This window comes from Hakea prostrata, chromosome 11 (assembly GCF_041222555.1).
Source record: "Hakea prostrata isolate BN-2017 chromosome 11, UWA_Hpros_2, whole genome shotgun sequence".
Taxonomy (NCBI): Eukaryota; Viridiplantae; Streptophyta; class Magnoliopsida; order Proteales; family Proteaceae; genus Hakea; species Hakea prostrata.
In genome coordinates this window covers 17,907,440-17,933,539 of record NC_142610.1, presented here as the reverse complement: position 1 = coordinate 17,933,539, position 26,100 = coordinate 17,907,440, and the positions used below count along the sequence as shown (strand labels likewise).

Sequence of the window (26,100 nt, the reverse complement as noted above, 5' to 3'; positions counted from 1 at the left end):
GCGGTCGCTTGTGGAGGTCGCTAACTTAAGCAACCGCCACAAGCAACCGGCTGGTTTCCGAAGATCGTGTAGGTTTGATTTTTGAATTGTTTTGACTCTTGACTCTTATACATTCTTGTAACCCTATGCCTAGGTGTTCTCTGTTTCAAATAAAAGTCTTATAATAGTTTTTGGATTACAAGTTAGAGGACTTCTACTAAATTACAGGTAAGGACATGCATTCTTATTTATATGCAATTACATATACATGATGATTCTGTTGTTCTATTTACTATTCTTTGATCATGTAACTTGCTGTAGTTGTATAAAGTATGTGAATCTTATTGTACACTTGCTGTTTGTGGTATTCCTTGATGTACTTCATCTTTCATGATATTGCACAACTGTTCATGGTATGATAAAGAGTGTTGTAGTGTGATTGTGATGGAAGGGGTATTCCATTGGGATATCTTGGCTTGGGATATCGAGGTCTGTGGAATGGGACACATGCCTGCTGATGTCTCCAAGACTATCATGATTACTTGATGACATACTTAGGGAGTCTAGAATTGCATGGCTAGGTACCCCACATGCTATTACCCTTTCGGCAGGGGAATTGAGCCGGGTGACCCGTGGCAATGGTGACGTGACTATGTTTCATCCAACAGCGGTAACCAGTCCGTGAGGAGACTCGGTGGTCCACTTTGGTCATGTAATGGTAGGGTTGCATATGTTAGGGTTGGGCTCATGGACGTCCAAGGAGCGGACCGGGTGTCGCGAGGAGTCATGAGAGCATCCGCCCAATAATATGTGGATGACCATAGGGTTAAGGAGTGGAGTCCAACAGAGGTAGCCAGTCCGTGAGGATTCTCACTCCTAGGTTGCGAAGGATACTTGAACCGGTTGGTTGGTGCCATAGGGGAAGTATCTGGACTTCATATAGTATGTTACCATTATGACCTTGCATTGGATTAGAAACCCCGACATGCGCCGCACTCATTGCCAATGGTCGTGGTGAGAGGTGTTGACTTAACCCCCCCACGGTTTTGAGAGCCGTGTGGACTTACCCCTTTGCCCGATCCCTACGGGGTACCGTCCTGCCGGTCGGTGATGAGACTTACCCAAAGGAGGGCTGGTGTATATCTTAAAGCATGTCACCGTTAGAGACTTGCATAGTTAGATCTTAGTAGCATTCATATTTCGCTATCTCCATATCTTTCATTGTGCATTCGTGGATTGTGTTGACATATATTGAGATTGCTTGTTCCTTACGAGTTCGTTGGAACTCTTCCTTTCATTGTATGTATTATATAAACGTCGGATGGTTGCACACGTCGGTTGGAGATGATTCGTAGAAAGAGCCTTCTCGTTTCAAGCCGATGTGGCACGTGGTACATGGCTCGAGCTGGCCTCCCGAGATGAAGATTATCTAGTTATTTTTTGCTCCGCTGACTCGATATTACTTTGATTCTTGATTCTTTCCTTTGATTATTTCTGGATTTTCGGGTATGTGGCTCCGTCCTGTTTATTATTTTGCCTTTCTGCTCTTGTTCGTTTTGTTTTTTTTTTGTGACTGGGCGGGGGGGCCGGGGGGGCGGGGGGCCCGGGGTGTGACAGGGGGTAGGGGGGGTTTGGAGGGGGGGGGGGGGGGGGGGGGGGGGGGGGGGGGGGCCCGGGGGGGGGGGGGGAAGGGCCGGCCCGGGGGGCCCGGGGCGAGATCTCTCTCGAGAGCGAGATCTTCTACCATGTTCACCAGACACTAGAAGCATCAAAGATGGAAGGAGCAGTCCAAATAGAGTAGATTCGAAGCAGCACAGAGTATATTCAGTCAACCCAGATACTTCTCTTCTCAGTCACAAATTCCAGATCAACCCGAGGATGCCAATAAAACTGACCTCCTTCTCAAATCAAGATAACACTCCCCAACCCTTCCTTTCTTTCAGGATGTATACAAAGAAACAGCCCATAGTGTGAAAGAATCTGTTTACATCTGAAATTTTCCAAAGGCTACAAGGGACCCCAGATCCTTAATGGTAGACAGCAAACTGAAAATACCAGACAAGTATAAGAGAAGTAAGGGACAAATCTGATCAACTCAAGTCAAACAGCAAAGGAAAGAAGCTTGCCCTTCCATAGTTACAGCCTTTTCCTTGAGAGTTCTAACATACAAATATAGTGATAACTTATCAACTTGGCAAAATGTGGTCAATCTTTGTTGATCTGGCTGGGGTTGAACTTTGAAGAAAAAGTTTCTGCAGGGCTTTGATGATGTCCACATTGACCATATAGAGAAAAAGAATCCCATATAGAAGCCATTTGGACAAAATGAAATGCCAATCCAATAGCAAGGTATATGTACTAAAACTAAACACAGACATTTTTCAAGCAGCTGAAAGGAGTCAGAATCTCACCATGTGCATTGATCCCAATATAAAAGTATATCCTGCCAAACAGTTTTGTCGCACTTTAGGGTCTACAACTTTCACTGCAACCCCTTCCACCAACAGGGTTGGAACATACCTGAAGAAAGCACCTGGTTATAGTAGCTTCCTAAATTAGGTAATAGCATAAATTTAATCTGCACTGGGTGAAGACAGAACTTACGGAGTGCAGATTGGAATTTCAGTACAAATATTCTTCTCCGCAACAACCTGAATATTGTGTGTATTAGTAACCTCATCCTTAAACAACTACTGCAATAAGAAGAACAAAACTACGTGGTAAAGGAAAACAAATAGTAAATCAGAGAAACTAGAACTTTGACCTCATTTACAATTACAAGAGAAACAAAGAAGAAGAAGTGGAAGAAGAAAGAGAAAACCGAACCAACAAGGAGTAGCAGTTCCCCACGATTATGGACCAGACCACCAGAATCGCAGGCTTCTTCTATTTATAATAAAAGCCTTCAAAAGTACATACTTGGAGGATAAGTAACCACCTTCTAAAATAGAAACTTAGTTACAAAGAAAAAAGGGACAGACTAAACTTCTAGAAAATCTGTCCAAAAAAGCAAAGAACTAGAAAATCGAAAGTAACTAAACAGGAAACATCAGAACTTCATTGTGACTTCCTGAACTCAAGCAGCCACTAACTCTAACTTGTGCACCAAGGATTCTTCTCTAATAATAGAAACTCAATTACTTGAGCACCAAGGCTGCTTAATTCTCAACACTCCCCCTCAAGCTGGAGTATGTACAAAGAAAACTCCAGCTTGGACAATAAGAATAAACTTGAAAGGCAGCACCAATCTTGAACCATGTAGCAATAGCAGACGCCGATAAACTGAGAGAACTTCACCCAGGAGTTAATAACATATAAAAAAATAAAAATAAACCCTTTTCATGTCGAACGAACCATCCAATAACGAAAACAATCAGCAAAATTCCTAAGTACAACAGCATCTAAGGTATTATCCAAATAATGCCAGTAGTAGGGAGGAATCTCCACACTGATAGATAAAATATTGTAGCTTCAATGGCCACACATAACCTCTTGCAAAAAGGCTAAATAATAAGCAAAGGTATGGGCAAGTAAAAGGTTGTATTGGTTATTGTAGACAAAATAGGTAGATAAAAGACAATATTGGTTATTGTGGACCAAGTGCGTAGGTAAAAGGCAGTATTGATTTCTGTGGACCAAGTAGATAGGTAAAAGGCAGTACAGGTTACTACGGACCAAGTAGGTAAGGTAATATTGGTTAAGCAAAATCCCTAAGTACAACAACATCAAAGGCACTATCCAAATAATGCCAATAGTAAGGAGGAATCTCCACACTAACAAATAAAATATTGTAGCTTCAATGGCCACACATAACCTCTTGCAAGAAGACAAAGGTATGGATAGGTAAAACACAATATTGGTTATTGTGGACCAAGTACGTAGATAAAAGACAATATTGGTTATTGTGGACCAAGTACTTAGGTAAAAGGCAATATAGGTAACTGCAAACCGAGTAGGTAAGGTAGTATAGGTTACTACAGACCAAGTAGGTAGGTAAGGTAGTATAGGTTACTACAGACCAAGTAGGTAGGTAAAGGTAGTATAGGTTACTACAGACCAGGTAGATAGGTAGGTGGTGTTGTATAATACCATCTTAGGATAAGTAGGTGTTGTTGGTAAAGAAAAGCCTACCATCTTGTATAATACTCATATTTATGACGCACGCTCTAAGCATATCTTCCAAAATTTGTATGGTCCTTTCCGATTGTCCATCAGTCTGAGGATGATGAGCAGTACTCAAATTCAGCTGAGTACCCAGAGCTTTCTGCAGACTATTCCAGAAACGCGAAGTAAACCTCGGGTTTCTATCCGACACAATGCTAACAGGAACACCATGCAGTCTCACCACATTATCAACATAAAGTTGGGCCAACTTATCCATAGTATAGGTGATCTTCATCGGAATAAAGTGTGCCGATTTGGTTAATCGATCCACTACCACCCACACTGAGTCATTCCCTTTGTTAGTTTGGGGTAGACTTGTGACAAAGTCCATAGCAATGTCTTCCCACTTCAAACTAGGTACTGGAAGAGGATGCAGAAGGCCAAACGAAAGTTGCCGGACAGCTTTCACATGTTGACAAGTTCCACATTTAGCAATGAAGTCTTCTACATCATTCTTCATGCCAGACCATCAAAAATACCCTTTCATATCATGGATCATGGTACATCTTCACACTTCCGGGATGAATAGTAAAGATGGACTGATGAGCATCAGTTAAGATTTCTTTTCTAAGGTCTTCAACAGCAGGAACACAAACTCTTTATCTAAAAACAAGAGCACCATCAAAGGCTAGGGAGAAATCTTCCACGTCCTTAGTCTTCGAAGTGATCAGGTCAATCTTCTTCAATTCCGGATCAGTCGACTGCAGAGCAACAATTCGTCCCTCAAACTCGGTCGAACTGACACAGCATGCCTAAATAGCAACGGAATCTTTCGACAAAATCTCAAGTCCAAATTTAACAATGGAGAACAATAAAGGCTTACTGAGAGATGTCAGATCCACACTTTCTCGATTACTCTTTCTACTCAAAGCATCAGCAACCACATTAGCTTTTCCTAGATGATACTGAATATCACAATCATAGTCCTTCACCAGTTCTAGCCATCTTCTCTGTCTCATATTCAACTCCTTTTGAGTAAAGAAATACTTGAGACTCTTGTGGTCAATGAAAATCAATATCTTTTCACCATAAAGATAGTGACGCTAGATCTTCAGAGCAAAAACCACAGCTGCCAATTCTAAATCATGAGTAGGATAGTTATGCTCGTAGTTCTTCAACTGCCTAGAAGCATAAGCTACCACATTCCCATGCTGCATCAGAACGCAACCCAAACAAACTTTAGAGGCATTGGTATACACTGTCAAACCTCCAGACAGTCACCGACCCCACCCGCCGGATCTTGCAAAGGTATAGAACCCGAAGGTCCGAGAACCCGAAGGTCTAGTCGGGTAAATTTGTGGAGTGTCCGGATAGAAGTCCATGATCCATACCCTGAACCCATGGATCTGGATTCTCTGACTGAAGAGCCTGCCTTGCTTGGTAGTTGGACTTCTGGAAGGCAAGTGATGTCTGGAGATGTCCGAAATGAGGGTAAGATCTCCCCCATGTCTTCTTTAGGGCTAGGTTGTACTTGGACATCAACCCCCCTAGCAAAGCACCCTTGTATAGCAAAATATATAGGGGCGGTTGCTAGTGGTGGTCGATTGAACCAAGCGACCGCTTGGTTCTGGTTGCGGGATTTTGCCCTATTTTGCCCTATTTTGCCCCCCGACTTCTATAAATAGTAACCCTCACCTATTTTACGAATATTTTATTCGTGGTTACCGTTTTTGGAGGTTAGACGGTTGTGGAGAAGTGCCGAAAGCAGATCTGAAGTGTTGTTAGAGTCCCAGAAGGTTCTACTATCATCCATAGTCAATCTAGTTGAGGTAAGTGATTCCCTGTTCACTTATGCTTCACCACTTGCTATAATAAAAGTAGATTTGTACTTCTCTTTGGTTGTTCTTGATCCTTTTATTGCATCGCCTACCTTTTTGTTAATCTTGGTGAGATCAGATCCGAAAACGAAACCCTGCTTTCGTGAAAAGGGCTGATCTAATCAAGAGGGAGGTTTCTGGATAACCAAATTGATGTCTTTGTTTAGGTTTAGTATCACCTGTGGTTATGGGAGTAATAGATTTGAAATTCGAACTATGATCATTCAAAATTCGGATAGAAAAAGGATGATCAGAAGCCTGAGTTTCGAATTGAAACTCTCTTTTGGGGCGGTCACTAGTGGCGGTCGCTCAACTTAAGCGACCGGCTAGTTTCCAACGACCAAATGGCTTTTGGTTTTGATCCGATTTGATTCATTTGACTTTTACCTTATTGTAACCCTGTGTATATGTGTCCTCTGTTTGAAGAGAAAGTTTTATAATTGTTTACGGATTACTTTTTACGGACGAATTACTTATATGCAGGTAAGGGCATACAATCCTGTCTTTATGAATTGACTTGAACATGCTAGTCCAGTGTCTGTTATGATTAATCTTTCTTTTCATATGCTGCTGCAACCATGTTTCATCTGTTGATCTTGTTATATAATTGTTGTTTGTATTGTTTATACATGCACTTTGTTGATTATGAATGTGATATGATGTTGGTTGATAGTACGTGGTTCTGATGGAATAGATATTCTAATTGGATATCTTAGCTTGGGATATCAGAAGGCTGTGGTATGGGACACATGCCTGCTGATGTCTCCAGCACCGTCATAACTATTGGATGACATACTTAGGTAGAGTCTAGAGTTGCATGGCTAGGTACCCCACATGCTACTACCCTTTCGGTAGGGGAATTGAAACCGGATGACCCGTGATGACAGTGATGTGACGTTGGTCCATTGTTAGTCATTTAAATGGTAGGGTTGCATATGTTAGGGTTGGGCTCATGGACGTCCAAGGAACGGACCGGGTGTCGTGACTCGTGAGGAGTCATGAGAGCATTCCGCCCCAACAATATGTGGATGACCATAGGGTTATAGAATGAAGTCCAATAACGGTAGCCAGTCCGTGAGGATTCTCATTTCTAGGTTGCGAAGGATACTGAACCGAGTTGGTTGGTGCCATAGGGGATGTATCTGGACTTCATGTAGTATGTTACATGTATGACCTTGCATTGGATTAGAAACCCCGACATGCGCCAGTACTCATTGCCAATGGTCGTGGTGAGAGAGTGTTGACTTAACCCCAGCCATGGTTTGAGAGCCAGGTGTGGACTTTCCATTCTACCCAGGATCCCTACAAAGGTAACCAGTCCTTGCCGGATCAGAGTGACTAGACCTACCCAGAGGAGGGCTGGTGTTATATCTTAAAGCATGTCAACTGTTAGAGACTTGCATAGTTAGATCTTAGCAGCATTCATACTTTGCACTCATACATATCATATATGCATTTATGATTTGTTGGACATATGGATGGGAATTGTTATTGTTCTTATTGAGTTCTCCAGAACTCATTCCTTTATTTGTATATGTTTTATTAGTCTGCGCAGATGGAGGAAATGTGTCAGAAGATGGATTGGTTTCCTATGAAGGAACCTTCCCGTATAAAGAAGATGTGGCACCGAAAATGGGAAATGGAGATAGCCTATGCGGGAGCTCCTGTGAGTGCATGGAATGCTTTTATTGCACCCATTGATGGGCGGAGGAGACAAGTTGCCAGACAATTTGCTCACCGTATAGAGGAGAATTGGAGGACCCCTCATCTTGATAAACTTGAGTCTAAGTTTATAGCTTTAGAAAAAGAAACTGGAAAGAAAATAATTTAACTCTTTTTTATTGCTTCCGCTGAACTCGTATTCTTTTGATTTATTTTCTTTCATTGATTATTTTATTGGAGTATTTGGACTCCTGTAATCCTTTAATTCATTAATTGAACTATTATTGCTCTTGATTGTCTTTATTTGTATTTATTATTGTTGATAGACTAAAACCGTGGATCCTGTGACGGATCACTCGCACGGGTTGTCGGGCGGGTAACCGAGACCGGCGGGTGGGGTGTGACAGCACATCTTATATATCTATCGTGTAAGACTAGGAAGTAAATATGCAATTTGTCAATAATTCATTCATTTGACATTAATGAAAATCTTATATCTAATTGTGAGTCTTTAAATTGTGCCAACCGTTTGGGGTTAAACACGAAGTTAATTGAGGCGGTGATGGCCATGGTTGTAAAGTTGGATTAGGACTCAATGCTCCAGTCCCTCTGTAACAATGAGGTGAGATGGTAAGGACCTAGGACTTAGGAATTGCATTTGAATTTTGAAAGAATTTAGCCAACCATTATTACAAATGATTGTATATCAAGGTTTTAAGGGACGAATTCGGGTCCTTTGGTTCAAAGGTTATTGTGCAGGGACTAGAAACGCACAGATCCAGTAAATAATTTGTTAGAAAACAAGCTTTAAATAATCAAAATAGCAGTTGAACTTGAACAGAGAAAAGAGAGAAGAAGAAGAAGAGAAGAGAGATGAAGAACCAGTAGAAAAGACATGTGATTCTTAGCTAAAGAGTCTAGAATCACAGAGCACTTTTATTTATAGCTTCTAATGAATCTAATACAACTTAAGAGACAAGTAATTGTCCTCTAGAAGAAGGAAACAAACTATTACAGCTTTAGTAACTTCCTAACTCCTAAAATAGAAAGTTCTGAAAATAGAAACTACCACCAAATTAGAAACTATGCTTTCTAAAAACTCCCAAAACTTATTTAGCAAGATTCCCACACTAGAAATAGAAAATATAATCAAAACAATAGCATAATACTGTTCACGTGAACAGTAAAACTCTCAAATTTACGTATACTTCAACACTCCCCCTCAAGCTGGAGCATACAAATCTCCCATGCCCAGCTTACAACAGATAGACTAAAAACTTGGTCTAAACAAAGCTTTGGTGAACAAATCAGCTAGTTGATCAGTAGAGCTCACAAAAGGAGTTGTTATAAGCTTCTTCTTCACTGCATCACGCACAAAGTGACAATCTACATCTATATGCTTTGTTCTCTCATGGAACACTAGATTACTAGCAATGTAAGTGGCTGCCTGATTATCACAAAACATTTTCATAGGGGCAGAAACGGGAAATCCTATTTCCTCTAACAATGAACGAAGCCACATCAATTCAGCAGCGGTGTGGGCCATAGCCCTATACTCAGCTTCAGCACTAGATCGAGCAATGGTGGACTGTTTCTTACTCTTCCTAGTCACAAGATTTCCACCAAGAAAAGTACAATAACCTGTGGTTGACCGATCAATGACGGATCCAGCCCAATCTGCATCAGAAAAGGCAACCAAGTCCATACTCCGATTTGATCGATAGATGAGCCCTTTTCCGGGCGCACTCTTGAGGTACCGAAGCACTCTCATCGCTGCATCCCAATGAGCCTTCCTAGGAGACTGCATAAACTGACTCAACACACCAACAAAATAAGAAATATCAGAACGAGTAACAGTAAGATAAATAATTTTCCCAATAAGACTCTTGTAACGATGGACATCATCTAACAAGTCACCATCATCACGTCCTAACTTCAACTAAGGATCAATGGGAATGTCGCTAGGTTTAGAAGCAAGCATGCCAGTCTCAGTCAAAAGATCTAACACATATATTCTTTGTGACAAACATACTCCTTTTTTACTGCGGATCACTTCAATCCCCAAGAAATATTGTAGATCACCTAAATCTTTGGTTTGGAAAGATTTTTGTAAGTGTGCCTTAACTGTATGGATTGCATCAACATCATTGCCTTAAAGGACAATATCATCAACATAAATTGCCATAATGACAACACAATCACCCTACCGTCTAACAAACATAGAGTGATCAGAATAACACTGTACAAAACCAAAAGACTCCACAGTCTTGCTAAATTTCTCAAACCAAGCCCGTGGAGACTGTTTGAGTCCATAAATTGCTTTATGAAGCCTGCAAACACGAACACTGTCCTCCCCCTGAGCAACATACCCTGAGGTTGCTCCATGTAAACTTCTTCATGAAGATCAACATATAAGAATGCATTTTTTATGTCAAGCTGAAAAAGAGTCCAATCATAATTCACAGCCAAAGATATCAAGACACGGACAAAATTAAGTCTTGCCACAAGAGAAAAAGTCTCAAAATAATCTACACCATATGTTTGTGTATAGCCCTTAGCCACCAAGCGGGCCTTAAGCCTTTCAACCGTACCATCAAAATGGTACTTAATAGTATACACCCACCGATAGCGGACCACATCTTTCCCAGGAGGTAAGTTGACTAAAGACCATGTATGACGAGAATGTAAAGCATCCATTTCCACATCCATAGCAGCTCTCCAGCCAGGAATTTTCAGAGCTTCGGTATGATGGGTTGGAATATGAACGATAGACATAGACAAAGCAAGGCAACGAAAGCTAGGAGGGAGATGAGAGGTAGAAACAAAATTGGAAACGGGATAAACAATGTTAGAGTGTAAAGTGCAAGTACGAGTACCTTTCCTTAAAGCAATTGGTAAGTCACCTGAACGCAGAGTGGGATCTCCACTAGAAGAATCCGCCGGTGGAGAGGATGAAGAAGGAACATCCGTAGGGCCAGCTTCAGGCTCCACTAAAGGAGAGCCGCTAATATTGTTAGGAGGAACTCTACTATCCACAATATGTTCTGGCAACTTATGTCTTCGCTGATAAACCTGTAGAGGAACATTGCTAGTGGAAGGAACTAAAGAGGGAATAGGAGGAGTATCATCCAAAACACAGTTTCAACATGACACGATTGACTTAGATAATAAGGAGTGTCTTCAAAAAAGGTCACATCCGCACTTGTAAATTGTTTGCGAAGAACCGGATCCTAACAGCGAAAACCTTTTTGAGTGCGTTAGTACCCAAGAAAAATACACTTAATAGAACAGGGGGAAAGTTTATCCAAAGGATGTGGTATGTGAACAAAACACACACAACCAAAAATTTTGGGTGGAACTGAAAACAGTTCTCTATTGGGAAAAACAATTGAAAAAGGAGATTTTTCAGAAAGCAAAGGCATAGGCATGCGGTTAATTAAATGATCAGCAGTCAAAATTGCATCACACCAGTAACTCTTTGGAACATTCATCTGAATCAAAATAACGCTTGCAACCTCCAAGAGGTGACGATTTTTGCGATCAGCCACTCCATTTTGTTGGGGAGTGAATGAACAACTGATTTGATGAATCATTCCAAAAGAATCACACAAGTTAGATATATCATTTTGCACATATTTTAAAGCATTATCAGACCGAAAAATTTTAATAGGAAGAGAAAATTGAGTCCGAATTTCATGAATAAAATTTTTAAATGTAGTTAAGAACTCTGTCCGATCCTTTAAAAGATACAACCATGTAAGACAGGAGAAATCGTCCACAAAAGTAACAAAATATCAAAAACCATGCCTATTACTAATTCTACAAGGGCCCCAAATATCGGAATGAACAAGAGAAAATAAGGACTCACTACGAGAGATAGAGCGTGGAGGATAGGTGGCACGATGATGCTTCCCTAACTCACACGCTTCACAATTTAATCTAGACACTGATTTAAAAGAAGGAAATAAAATTTTTAATCTAGGTAAAGACAGATGGCCTAAACGACAGTGCCACTGGAGAGCATCTACACAATCATCAAAAAGAGCCGCAATAGGGGTAGCATAGTCCAGATAGTAGAGTCCGTTCCTTTCACACCCTCCACCAATCGTCTTCCTCGTGTGAAGGTCCTCGGAAAACACAATAAGTGGGAGTAAAAGTCACGGAAGCAGTTTAGTGCTTTAGTTAATAGACTAACAGATAATAAGTTAAAAGGAAAGTTAGCAACATGAAGTACGGATGATAAAGTAAGAGAAGGTGTAGGAGAAACATTTCCAGAGCCTAGAATAGGTGTGGAAGTCCCATTAGCTATGACAACAGAATTTTTAGTGGTAGATTTAGAAAAAGAGCTAAAAAGTGATGACTTACCAGTCATATGGGAAGAGGCCCCTGAATCGATGATCCAAGGGGTGGGAGTAGAAGTGAGAAGTGCTGTGTTACCTGCATGAGAAAGTGTGGCAGCAAAAGTACTAGTGGATGTGGAAGCGCCAGTTTCAATATTTTGCAATCGGCGAAGGATTTGGCTTACATCATCTCTTAGAGTCTTAGACAAGTCCCCTGAAGAAGATCCAGAACCACTATCGTTGTTTGCTACAGTATCAGTACCACCATCAAAAACGGCATGATTGGCAAGGTGTTTGGCCCACTCTGGTTTTCCATGTTTGGCCCAACAAGCTTCCACTAAGTGCCCTGTTTTACCGCAATGAGTACAAAGTCGAGATGTCTTATCAGACAGTTGAACACCACGACCTCCAAAAGACCTACTAACTCCCCCTGAACCACGACCACGTCCCCTTCCATAAGAGGTAGTGAAGGCTGAATTTTCTCCTTTAGAACTTTTTTTTTGGAGAACTCCCTTCAGGCAAGGCAATACGTTGAAGTCTAGAATATGCTTCACTAAGATTAGGGACATGCTCACCAGCAAGAAGATGTCCTTTGACAGATTCAGTTCAGGGTTCAATCCTGCAAGAAACTTAGACAAAAAATTCATTCCGTTGGGCCTTAAGCTTCTCTATATCAGTGGTGAGAGGTTGAAAGACATTCAACTCCTCCATCATGCCTTTAAAGGAGTTGTAATAATCCTGCAGAGACTTGTCAGTTTGCTGAAATTGAAATAGCTTTTCATAAATACTAAAAATTCGAGTCATATTTTTAGCTTGGGAATAAGTCTCTTGCAAATCATCCCATATTCCCTTTGCAGTCTTATGGAACATAACATTGGTTGCAATATCAGGTTCCATACTATTCCACATCCAAATTTTGATGATCGCATCATCTTGGATCCAACTAAAATAAGATTTGTCAGTCTCAGCAGGAGGTTCATCCTCAATGAACTTAAGCTTACCTTTAGCAAGTATGTACACCCAAACCGCTTGTGACCATAACAAGTAATTAGAACTACCATTGAGCTTGATAGATGTAATTTGAACGTTTACATGATCTCCTTGAGATCCTTTTGATTCAACCGTACTCATGATTGAGTCACGTGTAAGTGAAGACATTAAACTGAGGTAGATATCACTCAAATCAGTTTTCCAAAACTTGAAGTAGAAAGAACACACAAAAAAAGTCTGCAACCTTAGGACAGAATAGGAGAAAAAAAGAGCTAACAAAGGTATTCAAGTTTTGGAACGTGTAAGAGTAAGGTACTAGGTAGAGAAGATCAGTTCACATGAATATCTGATCTAACAATCCATAATATACAGCATTAGGTGGCTGCACACCAAGGAAACAAAAGAAAAAAAAGAATTTCAGAAGAGAATATTGAGAACAACACTATTTTGATTCAAAAAAGCTCAAATACCATGTTAGAAAACAAGCTTTAAACAATCAAAATAGCAGTTGAACTTGAACAGAGAAAAGAGAGAAGAAGAAGAAGAGAAGAGAGATGAAGAACCAATAGAAAAGACATGTGATTCTTAGCTAAAGAGTCTAGAATCACAGAGCATTTTTATTTATAGCTTCTAATGAATCTAATACAACTTGAAAGACAAGTAATTGTCCTCTAGAAGAAAGAAACAAAATATTACAGCTTTAGTAACTTCCTAACTCCTAAAATAGAAAGTTCTGAAAATAGAAACTACCACCAAAATAGAAACTATGCTTTCTAAAAACTCCCAAAACTTATGTAGCAAGATTCTCACATTAGATATAGAAAATATAATCAAAACAATAGCATAATACTGTTCACGTGAACAGTAACGTGAACGGTAAAACTCTCAAATTTACGTATACTTCAACATAACTCATTATTAAATTTTACAAATTATTTGATTATTGAGTAATAACTTAATGTTTTTATCATAATGCAGCTGAGAAGTGGGTTCTCTGTGGCAAAAGCGCAAAGAACCTTAGGAGAGTGCCGATCAAGGTCCTCTCACAGACTTGCTCCACCTCTAGATGTGAAAAGGAATTGGAGCACCTTTTCCTTGATCTACTCGAAGAGGCAAAAGAGATCGGGATCTCAGCACCTAAATGACCTTGTCTTCATCCACAATAACATGAGATCGAAGATGCAGCATATATGAACCTAGTTGGAGATGATGGGAAGCAGAACACCATCGATCTCACAGATATCTTCCTTCTGTACTGAGATGATGAGGACCCCCTTGTCAATTGGGTGAGGGACAAGGGTGAGTTGGTATTGGACTAGCCTAAAAGGAGGCCTGACCCACATATTGCCTGGTAGGCAAGCATTAATGTTGATGAGTTCATGGCTGACAAGGGTCAGGTACATGCACAAGAGGCAACTAGTATTGCAAACGAGGATTGGATGATGGACCCACATACAATGAGGTTGTACCTTCCACATACACATAGGATATGGACGAAATCCAACCTCTTAGTCAAACTCAAGTCAGGGATGATGACGATGGCGGTGATGATGTTGAGGGCTGTGATGATGATGATGATGATGACAATGATGATGCTGATGGTGATGGTGGTGGTGGTGGTGGTGGTGGCGGAAGATTTCCAGGGCATATGGCAGTTTCACTATCGGAGACACAACGGAGCCCTATTAGATTCACCATGGAGTCACAGTTTACCCATGACACCCAAGATGAGCACTATGGTGGCATACCTCCTCATAGGACCAGGAGCTCCACATAGGAGGGGTTACTCTAGAGGGCACTATGGCCACTTCCACCCACCAGGGCAGAAGAATGCTGACGTGCCTAGCTTAGCAAACTCAATAGGATCCATGAACTTGGGTGGCAACGAGAGTGTGGGGTCTGCACCATATGGGGTTTATGGGCCTAGCTACGGATGTGGATATGGATATAGGGGAGTGTATAGCAAGGCATATGGTGGTTCATTTGCTAATTCGAGTGGTATGTCTTCATATGGATATGGGGATGGATCAAGGGGACCATTTGTGGAGTCCATCGTTCGATATCCATCAAGGCCACCAATACCAAAGTCAAAGCCAAAGCCAAAGTATCCAGTTTCAAGCACGGTTATAGGAGTCATTTCCCTCATGAAACATTACCTAACATAGGATCATCTATTTTATGTGCATGATCTCACATATATCAGGAAAATGAATGACTTCTCGGATAACTATAGGCATAACATGAGATGGGCTAAGTATGTGTAGCATTTAGAGAGCTCCCAGGCTCAAGGGATGGATCCAACCTGCCACACCAACTATCATTAGGTTAGAGTAGGCTTCCTGTGCATTGTTAACTTCTTAGTTCTTATATGTATCTCCTCATTCATTGTAAATTGTAAGTATTTACTATTGAGTTCTACACTCTGCTTGTACCGGTATATTGAACTTTAGTTGTATTTTTTGTTGCATTTTAATGAAAAACAGAGTTCCCTTGCATAATATCCATATTTACATTTGTTAAAATTCATGTTCCAAACTTCCAGTTTCATCTGCATACAGCCGATCAAGAACACCACTTTGAGTTAGGTTTTAGGCAAAAATAACAGTTCCATTGTGTTTATTGGACTCAAATTAGGCTAGACACCAAAAACCAAGCCAAAATAACCCCACAAAACCCACGAAAACAACAACAACAATAAGCCTTGTCCCAACTAAATAAGGTCGGCTACATGGATTTTTGCCTTCCAATCAGTTATGTTCGAGGCCATGCTAGATACCAAGCTTAAGCGATGCATATCCTTTCTCACCACTTCTCTTAGGGTTATCTTAGGTCTACCCCTAGCTCTTTTAGTTCCTTCAATCTGGATTATATCACTTCTCCGTACAGGGGCATTTATAGGTCTCCGTTGAACGTGGTTGTGCCACCTCAAACGACTTTCTCGAAGCTTATCACTTATGGGAGCAACTCTCAAACCAACTCTAATATGATCATTCCTTATCTTATCCATCTTAGCATCCTCATTTCTGCCACACGATGATTTTTTTAACTGCCCCAACACTCGCACCGTACATCATAGCTAATCGAACAACAGTTCTACAAAATTTTCCTTTAAGCTTTAATGGAATACGCCGATCACACAAGACCCTAGACGCACATCTCCACTTCATCCACCCTATTTTAATTCTTTGGGAAACATAATCCTCTAAATCACCTCTTTTACTTATGATTGAACCTAGGTACCTAAAACAATCACTCTAAGGAATCTTCTTATCATCAAGTATCACCACATCATCGTCTACCCGATCATGACTAAAGTTACAAAGTAGATATTATGTCTTCGTTCTACTTAGTTTAAAGCCTTTTGATTCCAAAGCTACTCTCCATGATTCTAATTTGGTATTAATCCCCACTCGAGTCTCATCAATCAACACAATATCATCAGCAAAAAGCATACACCAAGGGACCTCATCTTGAATGTCTTTGGTTAATTCATCCATTACAAGTGCAAATAGATATGGGCTTAAAGTTGATCCTTGATGTAGCCCAACTGTAATTGAGAATTCATTACTTTGTCCCCACTATTCTTACACTTGTCACCGAGCCATCATACATATCCTTAACTATATCTAAATATTTACTTGCAACACTTTTTTTTTTGTAGTACTTGCCAATTAACGCTCTAGGGACTCTATCATAAGCTTTTTCTAGGTCAATAAATACTATATAAAGGTATTTCCTACATTCTTTATACCTTTCCATAAGTCTTCTAATTAGGTAAATAGCCTCCATTGTAGATCTTCCCGGCATCAACCCAAAACTGATTCTCCATAATTGTAGTTAAGTGCCTCAAATGGGTTTCAATTATTCTCTCCCATAATTTCATAGTATGGCTCATTAATTTAATGCCCCTATAGTTATTACAGCTTTGAATATCTCCTTTATTTTTGTAAATTGGAACCACAACGCTTCTCCTCCATTCATCTGGCATTTTTCCTGTGCTCATAATCTTATTAAACAACCTAGTCAACCAAACTAGTCCATAGGTTCCTAAGCTCTTCCATACTTCTATTGGGATTTCATCAGGACCTTGTGTCTTGTGAGTTTCATCCTCCTTAGTGCTTATTTTACTTCGGACATCGAAATTCTACGTATATAAGTTTGAAAATTGGTGCCTTGGTGAAAGGTGTGATCTTCCGAATCATAAGTGCTTGAAGTATGCTCATTTAGTAGACTAGAGAAATAGATTTCCCGTCTTTTCTTAATGTCCTCATCACATACTAGTACTTTACCATCTCCATTTTTAATACATCTAACACGGTCAAGATCTCTATTCTTCCTATCCCTCATCTTAGCTATCTTATAAATAGATTTTTCCCCTTCCTTCGTGCCCAACTTAATGTATAACTCTTCATATTTCTTTTTCCTTACTTTTCCCGCAATTTTCTTAACTTCATTTCTATCCAACCTATACCTTTGAAGATCCTCAACATCCTTAGTTCTTTGCCATGTCTTAAAACTAGCTTTCTTATTCCTAATGGCGGCTTGAACCTCACTATCCCACCACCAAGTCTCTCTATAAGAATGGAGCTTTCCTTTTGATTCACCTAGAACATCTTTAGCCACCTTCTTAATACACCTAGCCATCTCATTCCACATTGCATTAGTATCCCCCGTAAAATCTCACTTTCCTTGTTTGACCACTTCATTAACGAAGGATTTCAAGCACTCTCCTTTCAAGTTCCACCATCTTATCCTGGGATAGTTAACATTGGACCTGTTATGAGTTTTTGGGGTTAAGCACATATCCAAGACCACAAGTCTATGTTGTGCAATTAAGCTTTCCCCCGGTATCACCTTGCAATCCTTGCACAATAATCTATCAATCCTTCAAGTTAAGAAGAAATCTATTTGGCTTCTATGATGTCCACTTTTGAAGGTAATTAAATGTTCATCTCTCTTTTTTAAGTAAGTATTAATAATAGATAGATCAAAAGCAATAGCAAAATCTAAAATTGAAATCCCTTCCTCATTCCTCTCTCCAAAACCATATCCTCCATGTACACTCTCATAACCTCTTTGGTCTTTTCCAATATGTCCATTTAGATCACCTCTTATGATAATCTTTTCTCCTTAACGAATTCCTCGCATTAATCCATCCATATTTTCCCAAAATTCTAGCTTTAGACTTTCATCTAATCCTAGTTGAGGTGCATATGCACAAATTATATTTACAAACTCTTTCTTCATTATAAGCTTGATAGCAATAATCCTATCACCCACTCTTTTAACATCCACCACATCATTTTTTAAATCTTTATCCACTATTATACCTACTCCATTTTTATTTATTTTATCCCCAGTGCATTGAATTGAAATAAACCAAAAAAAATCAGAAATTTTGAATGATGACTAAAAGAAACATAAGGAGGAAAAGGTAAGATGGCGAAGAAAGAAGCTCAGGGCATTCAAAAGCATCTAAAATTTATTGTTGTATAATAAATGATGCACTGGCCAATAACACTCCATAACACAACATTTTGACCAAGGAAAATAGATCAACGAAGACGATGTCAGTCAAAGAAAGAATACAAAGAAACCAACATTAAACTTGCAGATCGTATGATATGAGGGCACCATAAAAACTATAACAAATTAACACAAATGTATGTGCGTGGGTTGGTGGGTTTATTTGTGCATGCATAAAACTTGAAGGTACCTCCACCCACTGACTGAGGATGACAGGTTTACGAGCCACAACAGCACTGACAATATCTTCGTTGACTGGGGAAGATTCATCAACCAGTACGTGTGTGCACTCTGCGCTCCAACTGTAAGTAGTACAAGCACCTATATACATAACGGACAACCAACAGTAATTCTGATTACCGGGTAAAACAAATCTGATCCACTGACTAAAGAAGAGTATTTAACATACAAGATCCAAAAAGGTAGACTGAAAGAAGAAAAAAATGAATCAAGTTATCCTAATGTCATCTTTTAAGTCCACCACCAAATAATTTAAGAATGCCTGTTTATGCTGCAAACCATTTCGGACAGTAAGTTCCAGGAAGTGAAATGCTAGTAAGCAGACCTATAACTGGACAACAGGCAATGGTTTTCTAATGATTTTAAGCTTCAATTATGAGACTGAAGGTTACATCTCTTTTTTCTAAACAGCAACAGTCTTGCAACAAAGTCAGAATCAGATGAGATGTAATGAAGACCAAACTCCAACGATTATCTTACAAAATCTTCACCTGCTATGAACAATAGAACTTCTAAATTGCTTTCTTGGGCATGGAATATTATGGAGCTTTCTGCAGATATCAATGTACAGTTTCAAACCATAGCCAAAGTTGTTGATAATGATCTCAAAGAAGCTCTTCTAAATATAAGAATATGTTCCAGATTATATGGTTTATATGAAAAGTTCTTTTCTTTAAAGCAGCATGGCAGATGAGTCGGAGACTCAGACTACTAAAGCACTTGTGGGAAAACTCACTGTAGCCACTTTCTAGATTCAACCGATAATGACATTCATGAATCTCAGAGCTTTGAATTTCCAGTTGCAAAACTTGTCCAGATTAGACTATTAACTTGAGCCTGGCAACAGTTAAATATTAGCCAATGAGAGACTCCCTCTATGAATGAGGCTTGCTACAAGAATAATCATAGTAGTCATGGTGCCTAGGTGATCCAAAGCAAGGTTTAAAGTATCGGTATCGAGTATCGTATCGGTCAAGTGATTTTAAGAGACGTATCGTCCTGTATCGTGTATTGTATCGCTTTAACTAACGTATTTTAGTGTAATTCGATGGAGAGACGTATCGAGATGTATCGAATCGGTTGGGTCAAATATGGATACGTATCGGCTAGTATCGTATGGTATCGTGGGATACTTTAAAACTTGATCCAAAGCATTGGAGAGAGCCAAAAAACAAGGCACCACCAGTAGGCAACCAAGACCCTGGACACCTAGGCATAGCCTTGACAACCATGGATTCAATAGTTTTTATCCCACCACGTCCAAATCTAAATCCAGAACTTCGTCTAAGGACAATTCTGTTTTCAACCAACGGTTAGTCCCTTAAAAAAATAGCATTCCTGTCCTGCCAATGCACTTAAGGAGGCTCAGTCATTCCTGTTCGTGCTATTTTTCTTCCTCCACCTCCAACCCCCAAGAGGGGGGGGGGGGACACTGTTGATGTAGGTAACTGCACAAGCTTACAAAAAAGCCTAGAAAATCTGGTTAGTCAACCATAACTTGCTTAGGTAACATTCCTTTCATGCTATGATCAGAGGTTTATGCATTTCCTTGTCCACAAATAACCATCACTTGCCTCAAAACAAAGGCGTCAGCTCAATACAATGTCAAACCTTCTTGCAATAACTGCCTGATGAATCTATATTTTTCGTATGGTAGCCAGTGACTTGATTACCATCAAACATTCTAAAACATGAACATGCCCTTCAGAATAGAAATACTACTTATGAAAACCATGTACCCAATGCATTTACAGTCCTAATCGCTGTGCAATGTCAATTATATTTTCTTTAAAAGGCAAAACCTAAGGAACAAAAAGAATTCATCTTATTATAGGCTTACAGCTTTTCATGCAGAACTCAATTCGATCACTATTCCAGAAGCAAGACACACATAAAAGAGTCTGAAATCTATTTAAAGTTTTCTGAAGTCGTATTACACTTTACACACTGATCTGCTAGATTATATAGCAGTAAACATTATGATGAACACCATCAGTAGGAATAGAATTCAGTCTTTGCAGTCAACCTAACTCCAACTCCACCCCCCCCCCAAAGGAAAAAAAAGAAGGCATTTGAGGCAAGATAACTATTTATATCCTACGAGCATGGTGGGAGATCTCGCGAGATATCTCGTTTTTTCAATTTGGCGAGACGAGATGGAGGGCGAGAGCAGCGAGTTGGGATATCTCGCTCGAGATCTCGCCATATCTCGCCATATCTCGCTATATCTTGCCATATCTCGCCCTGGATCTCGCCGGAACTCTCAATTTTCACCTTTTTATGGATTTTGGCTGAATTTTCACTTGCAACTACTCTTAACACATCTACAACAAGGAAGATCAATCATTATTTACTTGTCTTATGAATTTATGATTTAATGACTTATATAGAACTTCTAATGGTTTTATAATTATTTTATTCTTGAAAATTGAAATTTTGATACTCATATGGATGGAATTTTGATAATATTTAAGTTAATTGATGCATTTGATATACTTGATTTTCATTTATATGCCTTAAAGGTTCTATATTACATGTTGTATAACATTGCATTCCCTAATTCTACTACATTTCGGTTTCACACTATGGGTAGACTTAGAAATCATACATAGGGTTGTTTCTAACAAATCCAAGGCCATCAACGTGTTCAAAAGGCCTTAAATAAACTAAATACCAAGTTTCAACTCAAATGGGACCCTAAAACCCACCGAGTTGACGCCAAAAAGTTGTATATCTCGACCGAGATCTCACCAAGATGGTCGAGATCTCTCTTTTTCAAGGTGGCGAGATCTCTCTCGAGAGCGAGATCTTCTACCATGCCTACAAGAAGATTTGTGGATCCTTTCACAAACTTGTTAGTTGCACGCCCAATCCAAGAAGGATGACCAAATACAAACTCAAAGAAACATTATCCCCAAAAAATTTGTTGTCTACTGTGACTCAATATGACAGCAAAGGAAGTCAAGAAACTTTAAGATCGTGATGTGCTGATATACACCCATTAGGAAGGGGATACCTTTTTCTTAAGGCTCCATTTGCACAAGGAAATTGAAGTACAAGAAAGCAGTAAAGTGAAAGTAAGGAAAAGCAAAGCAAAGAAAAGAAAAGAAAATTTCACTTCCAGCTATATAGCTGGAAGGAAGATTCACCAAAATGGGGATATCCTCTACATTCCTCTCACTGCCAAAAGATCATACAAATGGAGAACTAATGCACTTTTTGAAAAACAGAAACTGAGAGATGAAATTTCCCTCCTACCAGATATGAGAAGTCCATAAAAATAAAAAAATAACATGTGCGCATTTTGTTCACCCCCCCCCCCACCCCCCTTCTTTTTCAAAACAAAGGGATGTCTAAGTGTAAAAAGAAATGTAAAAAGATCTGTGAATCCTGAATAACTTACAGAAAAGAATTACAAAACTGGTTTTTCAGAAAAAGAACAATCAGATGTCAACAACCAAAAATGACATAAAAATTGAGAGAGGCTTTGATCTAATATGGGATGATTCACAAACCTATTGATGAAATTTTGTCTTCAATGTAATGATTCACTTGGGAGGGCTTTGAGCAGTGAATGAAAAACACCAGTCGAACATAACAAAGCCTACAACAAATAAGTTGCTGATTTCAGAAGAGGAAGCAAATTCATTTGGAACAGAATCACAGTAATCTAGATGGAACTAAATGTATTAAACAGAAAAAATACAAAATAAATTTCTATGAAGGCCACCAAGTTGGTGGTGACAACTGTTTATGACAGCTAATCTAATCTCCCAGAAATGTATTCATGCAAGAACTGCACACATTTCCAGATGTAAATTAAAAATCACCTGTAGGTAGCATTACCAGTTCCAAATATCACCAGATCCCCTTCTTTTAAAGTAGCCTCCTTATTTGGTTTCTCATGAACTTTTGCATTTGATCCCAGTTTCTTGTTTATAAATGTGCCATACTTTGAGCAATCTCTAATGGAGACTTGTGAGGAGCAGCCTGCAGATATTTTCTTTAGAGGATCAAAGGAAGTCATTGCATCCACAATTAACTCAGCATGAATCCGGGAGACACCCTTGTCTGAATTTATAATCACATCACAACCTACAAAAATCAAGTGTAGCATTAATAAATATTAACAACATGAAAATTCGAGTATTCAACTCTATTAGTCTGGGATAAAGTACCAAATTACTATAAGGATAGTACCGGTTCAAGTGCTCATATCTGGGAAAGACATCATTATCTAAAGAATATAAATAGAGCTTTCGAAAAATATCTCTTCAAATGATCAGCAGGAAAAATTCTAGCTTATTAAGTTCATAAAACCTTTAGGGCTTTGTGCCACACATATTGGTTCTAATCCCACCTTCAACCTAACCAATTAACAGTTACCTGTCAAAAAAACAAAAAGGAATATGTAAAAATACTGGCTGTTGTCTTCCATGTTCATATTGCATGAGTTCTAGATTGGCATTTAAAAGAACTTCTTGCAACAAAGAGAGTTATTTCCCAACTATTTTTTTGGCAGGTAAATGTAATATTGTGTTGTCGGGTGACTTTTGTCTGCTAACACGGTATGCCTTCCCCATCCAGTGGATGTATCAGCCACATGCCAGTTAAAGTGGTTTTCAAACTTCACAGGTATCTCTGTGTTACCTACCAATCATGATTTAGTAACTCGATTTCAGCCTGATTTGACTGTCACATGTCAAATAAAGGACCTAAATAGACCATGAAATCCAAAATGCAGCCAACACAATTATCACATCAACAAATGCATGAACACTTCAAATGAGCACCGGAACTAGGAGTATAAATAAGTTGGAAGCTATTATGCTCCTCTGTCTCCTGTCCATCTAGTCTAGATTGAAAAATAGCATTGTGGTGCTGACCCCTAGCATAAGCAAGAGTACTGAGTTGGGAAATCCATGTTCAATTTCAATTTCAAGTGCTGGGGGAAACATTGTAAAATCAAGGGAAAATTATCAAAGCATCTATCTTAATGAGGAAACCAAATAATAGGGCACACAATTGAAATTTGCAAAATCAAGGGAAATTATCAAAGCATCTATCTTAATGAGGAAACCAAATAATAGGACACACAATTTAAATTTGCAGACAATATGATAAAAATGGAGAAACTGATGATTTATCTAAAAAGTTCAGAAATCATTTGCTGAGGCACCACCAGGTTTGGGACATAACATGAGCATGCTGAAATACTACAGATGTTTACGGAAATTTTTTATGGAGTTGGTAGCATATTGACCCACCAATGGCATTCTGATGGGCAAAATATGCAGTAATAACTTAGAAAACTATTACTCTCTGATAAGTGATAGGGCTCCAGTTTTCATGCAGAAGCATACTCCATGATAGCTCCACAGAAGTCCATATAAGCATGGAGAAGTTCCACATATAATAGGCCTTGGGAATCCATCCAGCAGAAAGGATCATTTCCATGATAAAGTTGCTAAAATAGTATGAAGCAGCAGATGAACCAATGCACATTTGCAACACCAAAAGAAAGTTTAAATTATTGAAATGTTATTTTGTGTTTCATTGTCAAAGGGATGTAACTTGTAAGAAGTGTGAAAATGAAACATGGCTGTGAGAAAATGTAGGATGGTGGAGTGGTGTTAAATAAAGTGAAAGAAAAAAGAGCTTCCAACTTTGATGGGCAATTGCACCAAGGAAGAGAAGGGGGAAAAAATGGGTGGATGGCTCTCTCAGAAGTTACTCTTTCATTTGTCCAAAGGGCTTTATTCTCATAAAATTCTACCTAAGATTACAGTATTATGCTAAAATGCACCATACGGAAGAAGAGTTTTGGTTCTAATAACTTGGTATTATTATTTATAGGCTGAAGACAGCTGCATTTTATAGAGCTGGAGTATGACAGCATGCATCAATACTTAATTTGGGAGGCTCAATTGAGTTGCATTATTATAATAGAAAGGGAAGAAAGATTTCTAAGACTACAGCTTCAACCTAAACCCAAATCTTTGAGAATGTAGAGCAAAACAAAACAGTAGCATTCTATGCCAGTAATTAAATTGAATAAAGCTTAGATGGCCTGCAATATCAACAGCAAAATGAATGAGAAATTCAAATGGCAAAGGAAAGTAACCTCCTATCAATGAAGAAAATGGGTATAGAGGAAGGCATATATACAAATAAATGAACAATCGGAAATGAAAGAAAATGCGGTACATTAATCCACTTATTTATAAAATTCGAGCTTAATGCAATTTTTTCATAAAAATTTGAAAATTTTGCTTGTGTAAAAGTGGTAAAGAAGGACAAGCTTATTCACATGAGTTCTATCTCAGGAATACCTTTTCGACCCACTTTATATTTCCCTTTTGAGAAGATAAAATACTTCTGTTCACCTGCCAAAAGAATCATGAATATGATAAATCAGTGGGACTGAAATTTTGCACTTTTTACTTCATTTACCTTCAAATATCAATTCGAATGACACAACACATTCCCAAGTAATCCTAACATGGGTATATTTCGATTTTAATTTTTCTTATGCTGAAGACAAAAATCATCAAATGCATACCCATGATATCCTATGAATGCCTATAAATCCAGCATGATTAATATAAAAAATTCAGTACAGTTAGAAGCACAAGCCAACTAGGCAAACTCGTTAAGCGATATTGGCACTATAGACTAACAAAAAAAACCTTCGGAAAGTTTGTTTTCAAGTCCAATTGCCAGCTCTACAGTAGGAATTACTAGCAAAGGGAATGGCAATGCTGAACCAGAATCAACTAAGTAATCAAACCCACATTAACCATCAATTTTGCAGCACAGAAAAAGGAAACTCTATAATATACATTTGAATTCTCAAAATCTATCAATGAAAAGCTCCAAAGTACGAAAGATAATCTATTGGTTCAAACAACGCAACAGCGGTCACCAAGGAAGATTATTACCTGGGAGAGATTCAGCGGGGAACAGTCCCCAAACCATGTTTATCTGGCGTTGTTGCGCAGTAATTAAATTCTTGAGAATTACGGAAGATGGTTCTCTGCAAATGGCATAGAAAAACACAACGATGAGGTGCAGGCCTAGCAGGGCAGCGGGAACATTACAGGTCAAGATGAGAGTGAAAGATAGTGCCAGCGTACTCTACACTCCCAACCAAACATTAGTGTACGACTTTTATTTGCTGCAGCTGCGTCCGCAGCCAACGGACGTGATTACGCCAAGTGTAAAGTAAATGATCCGACCGTGTTAAATAAATTGCAGGAATACGAATGTAAATATGTTTTCAGTTTTTGCTTGATAAGGATGTATTTGTGAACAAGATCTGATTACGTTTGTTTAACAAAAACACTTCCCAGAAAATAACTTGTCTTCTGATTTGCATTTGC

General features: G+C 39.1%; 1 protein-coding gene across 1 annotated transcript in view; it reads right to left on the bottom strand.

The window, feature by feature from the left end:
• Positions 1 to 25,843, bottom strand: part of NBS1 (nijmegen breakage syndrome 1) — a 38,721-nt gene extending 12,878 nt beyond the window's left edge. The window contains exons 1-7 of the mRNA XM_089141047.1: positions 25,660 to 25,843; positions 25,051 to 25,104; positions 22,549 to 22,813; positions 22,234 to 22,322; positions 18,669 to 18,799; positions 2,584 to 2,630; positions 2,391 to 2,499 (exon numbers count right to left, since the gene is read on the bottom strand). Coding sequence (XP_088997173.1) covers positions 2,391 to 2,499; positions 2,584 to 2,630; positions 18,669 to 18,799; positions 22,234 to 22,322; positions 22,549 to 22,813; positions 25,051 to 25,104; positions 25,660 to 25,696 — 732 coding nt within the window. The 5' untranslated portion in view covers positions 25,697 to 25,843. The remainder of the gene's footprint in view (positions 1 to 2,390; positions 2,500 to 2,583; positions 2,631 to 18,668; positions 18,800 to 22,233; positions 22,323 to 22,548; positions 22,814 to 25,050; positions 25,105 to 25,659) is intronic.
• Positions 25,844 to 26,100: the final 257 nt, after the last annotated feature.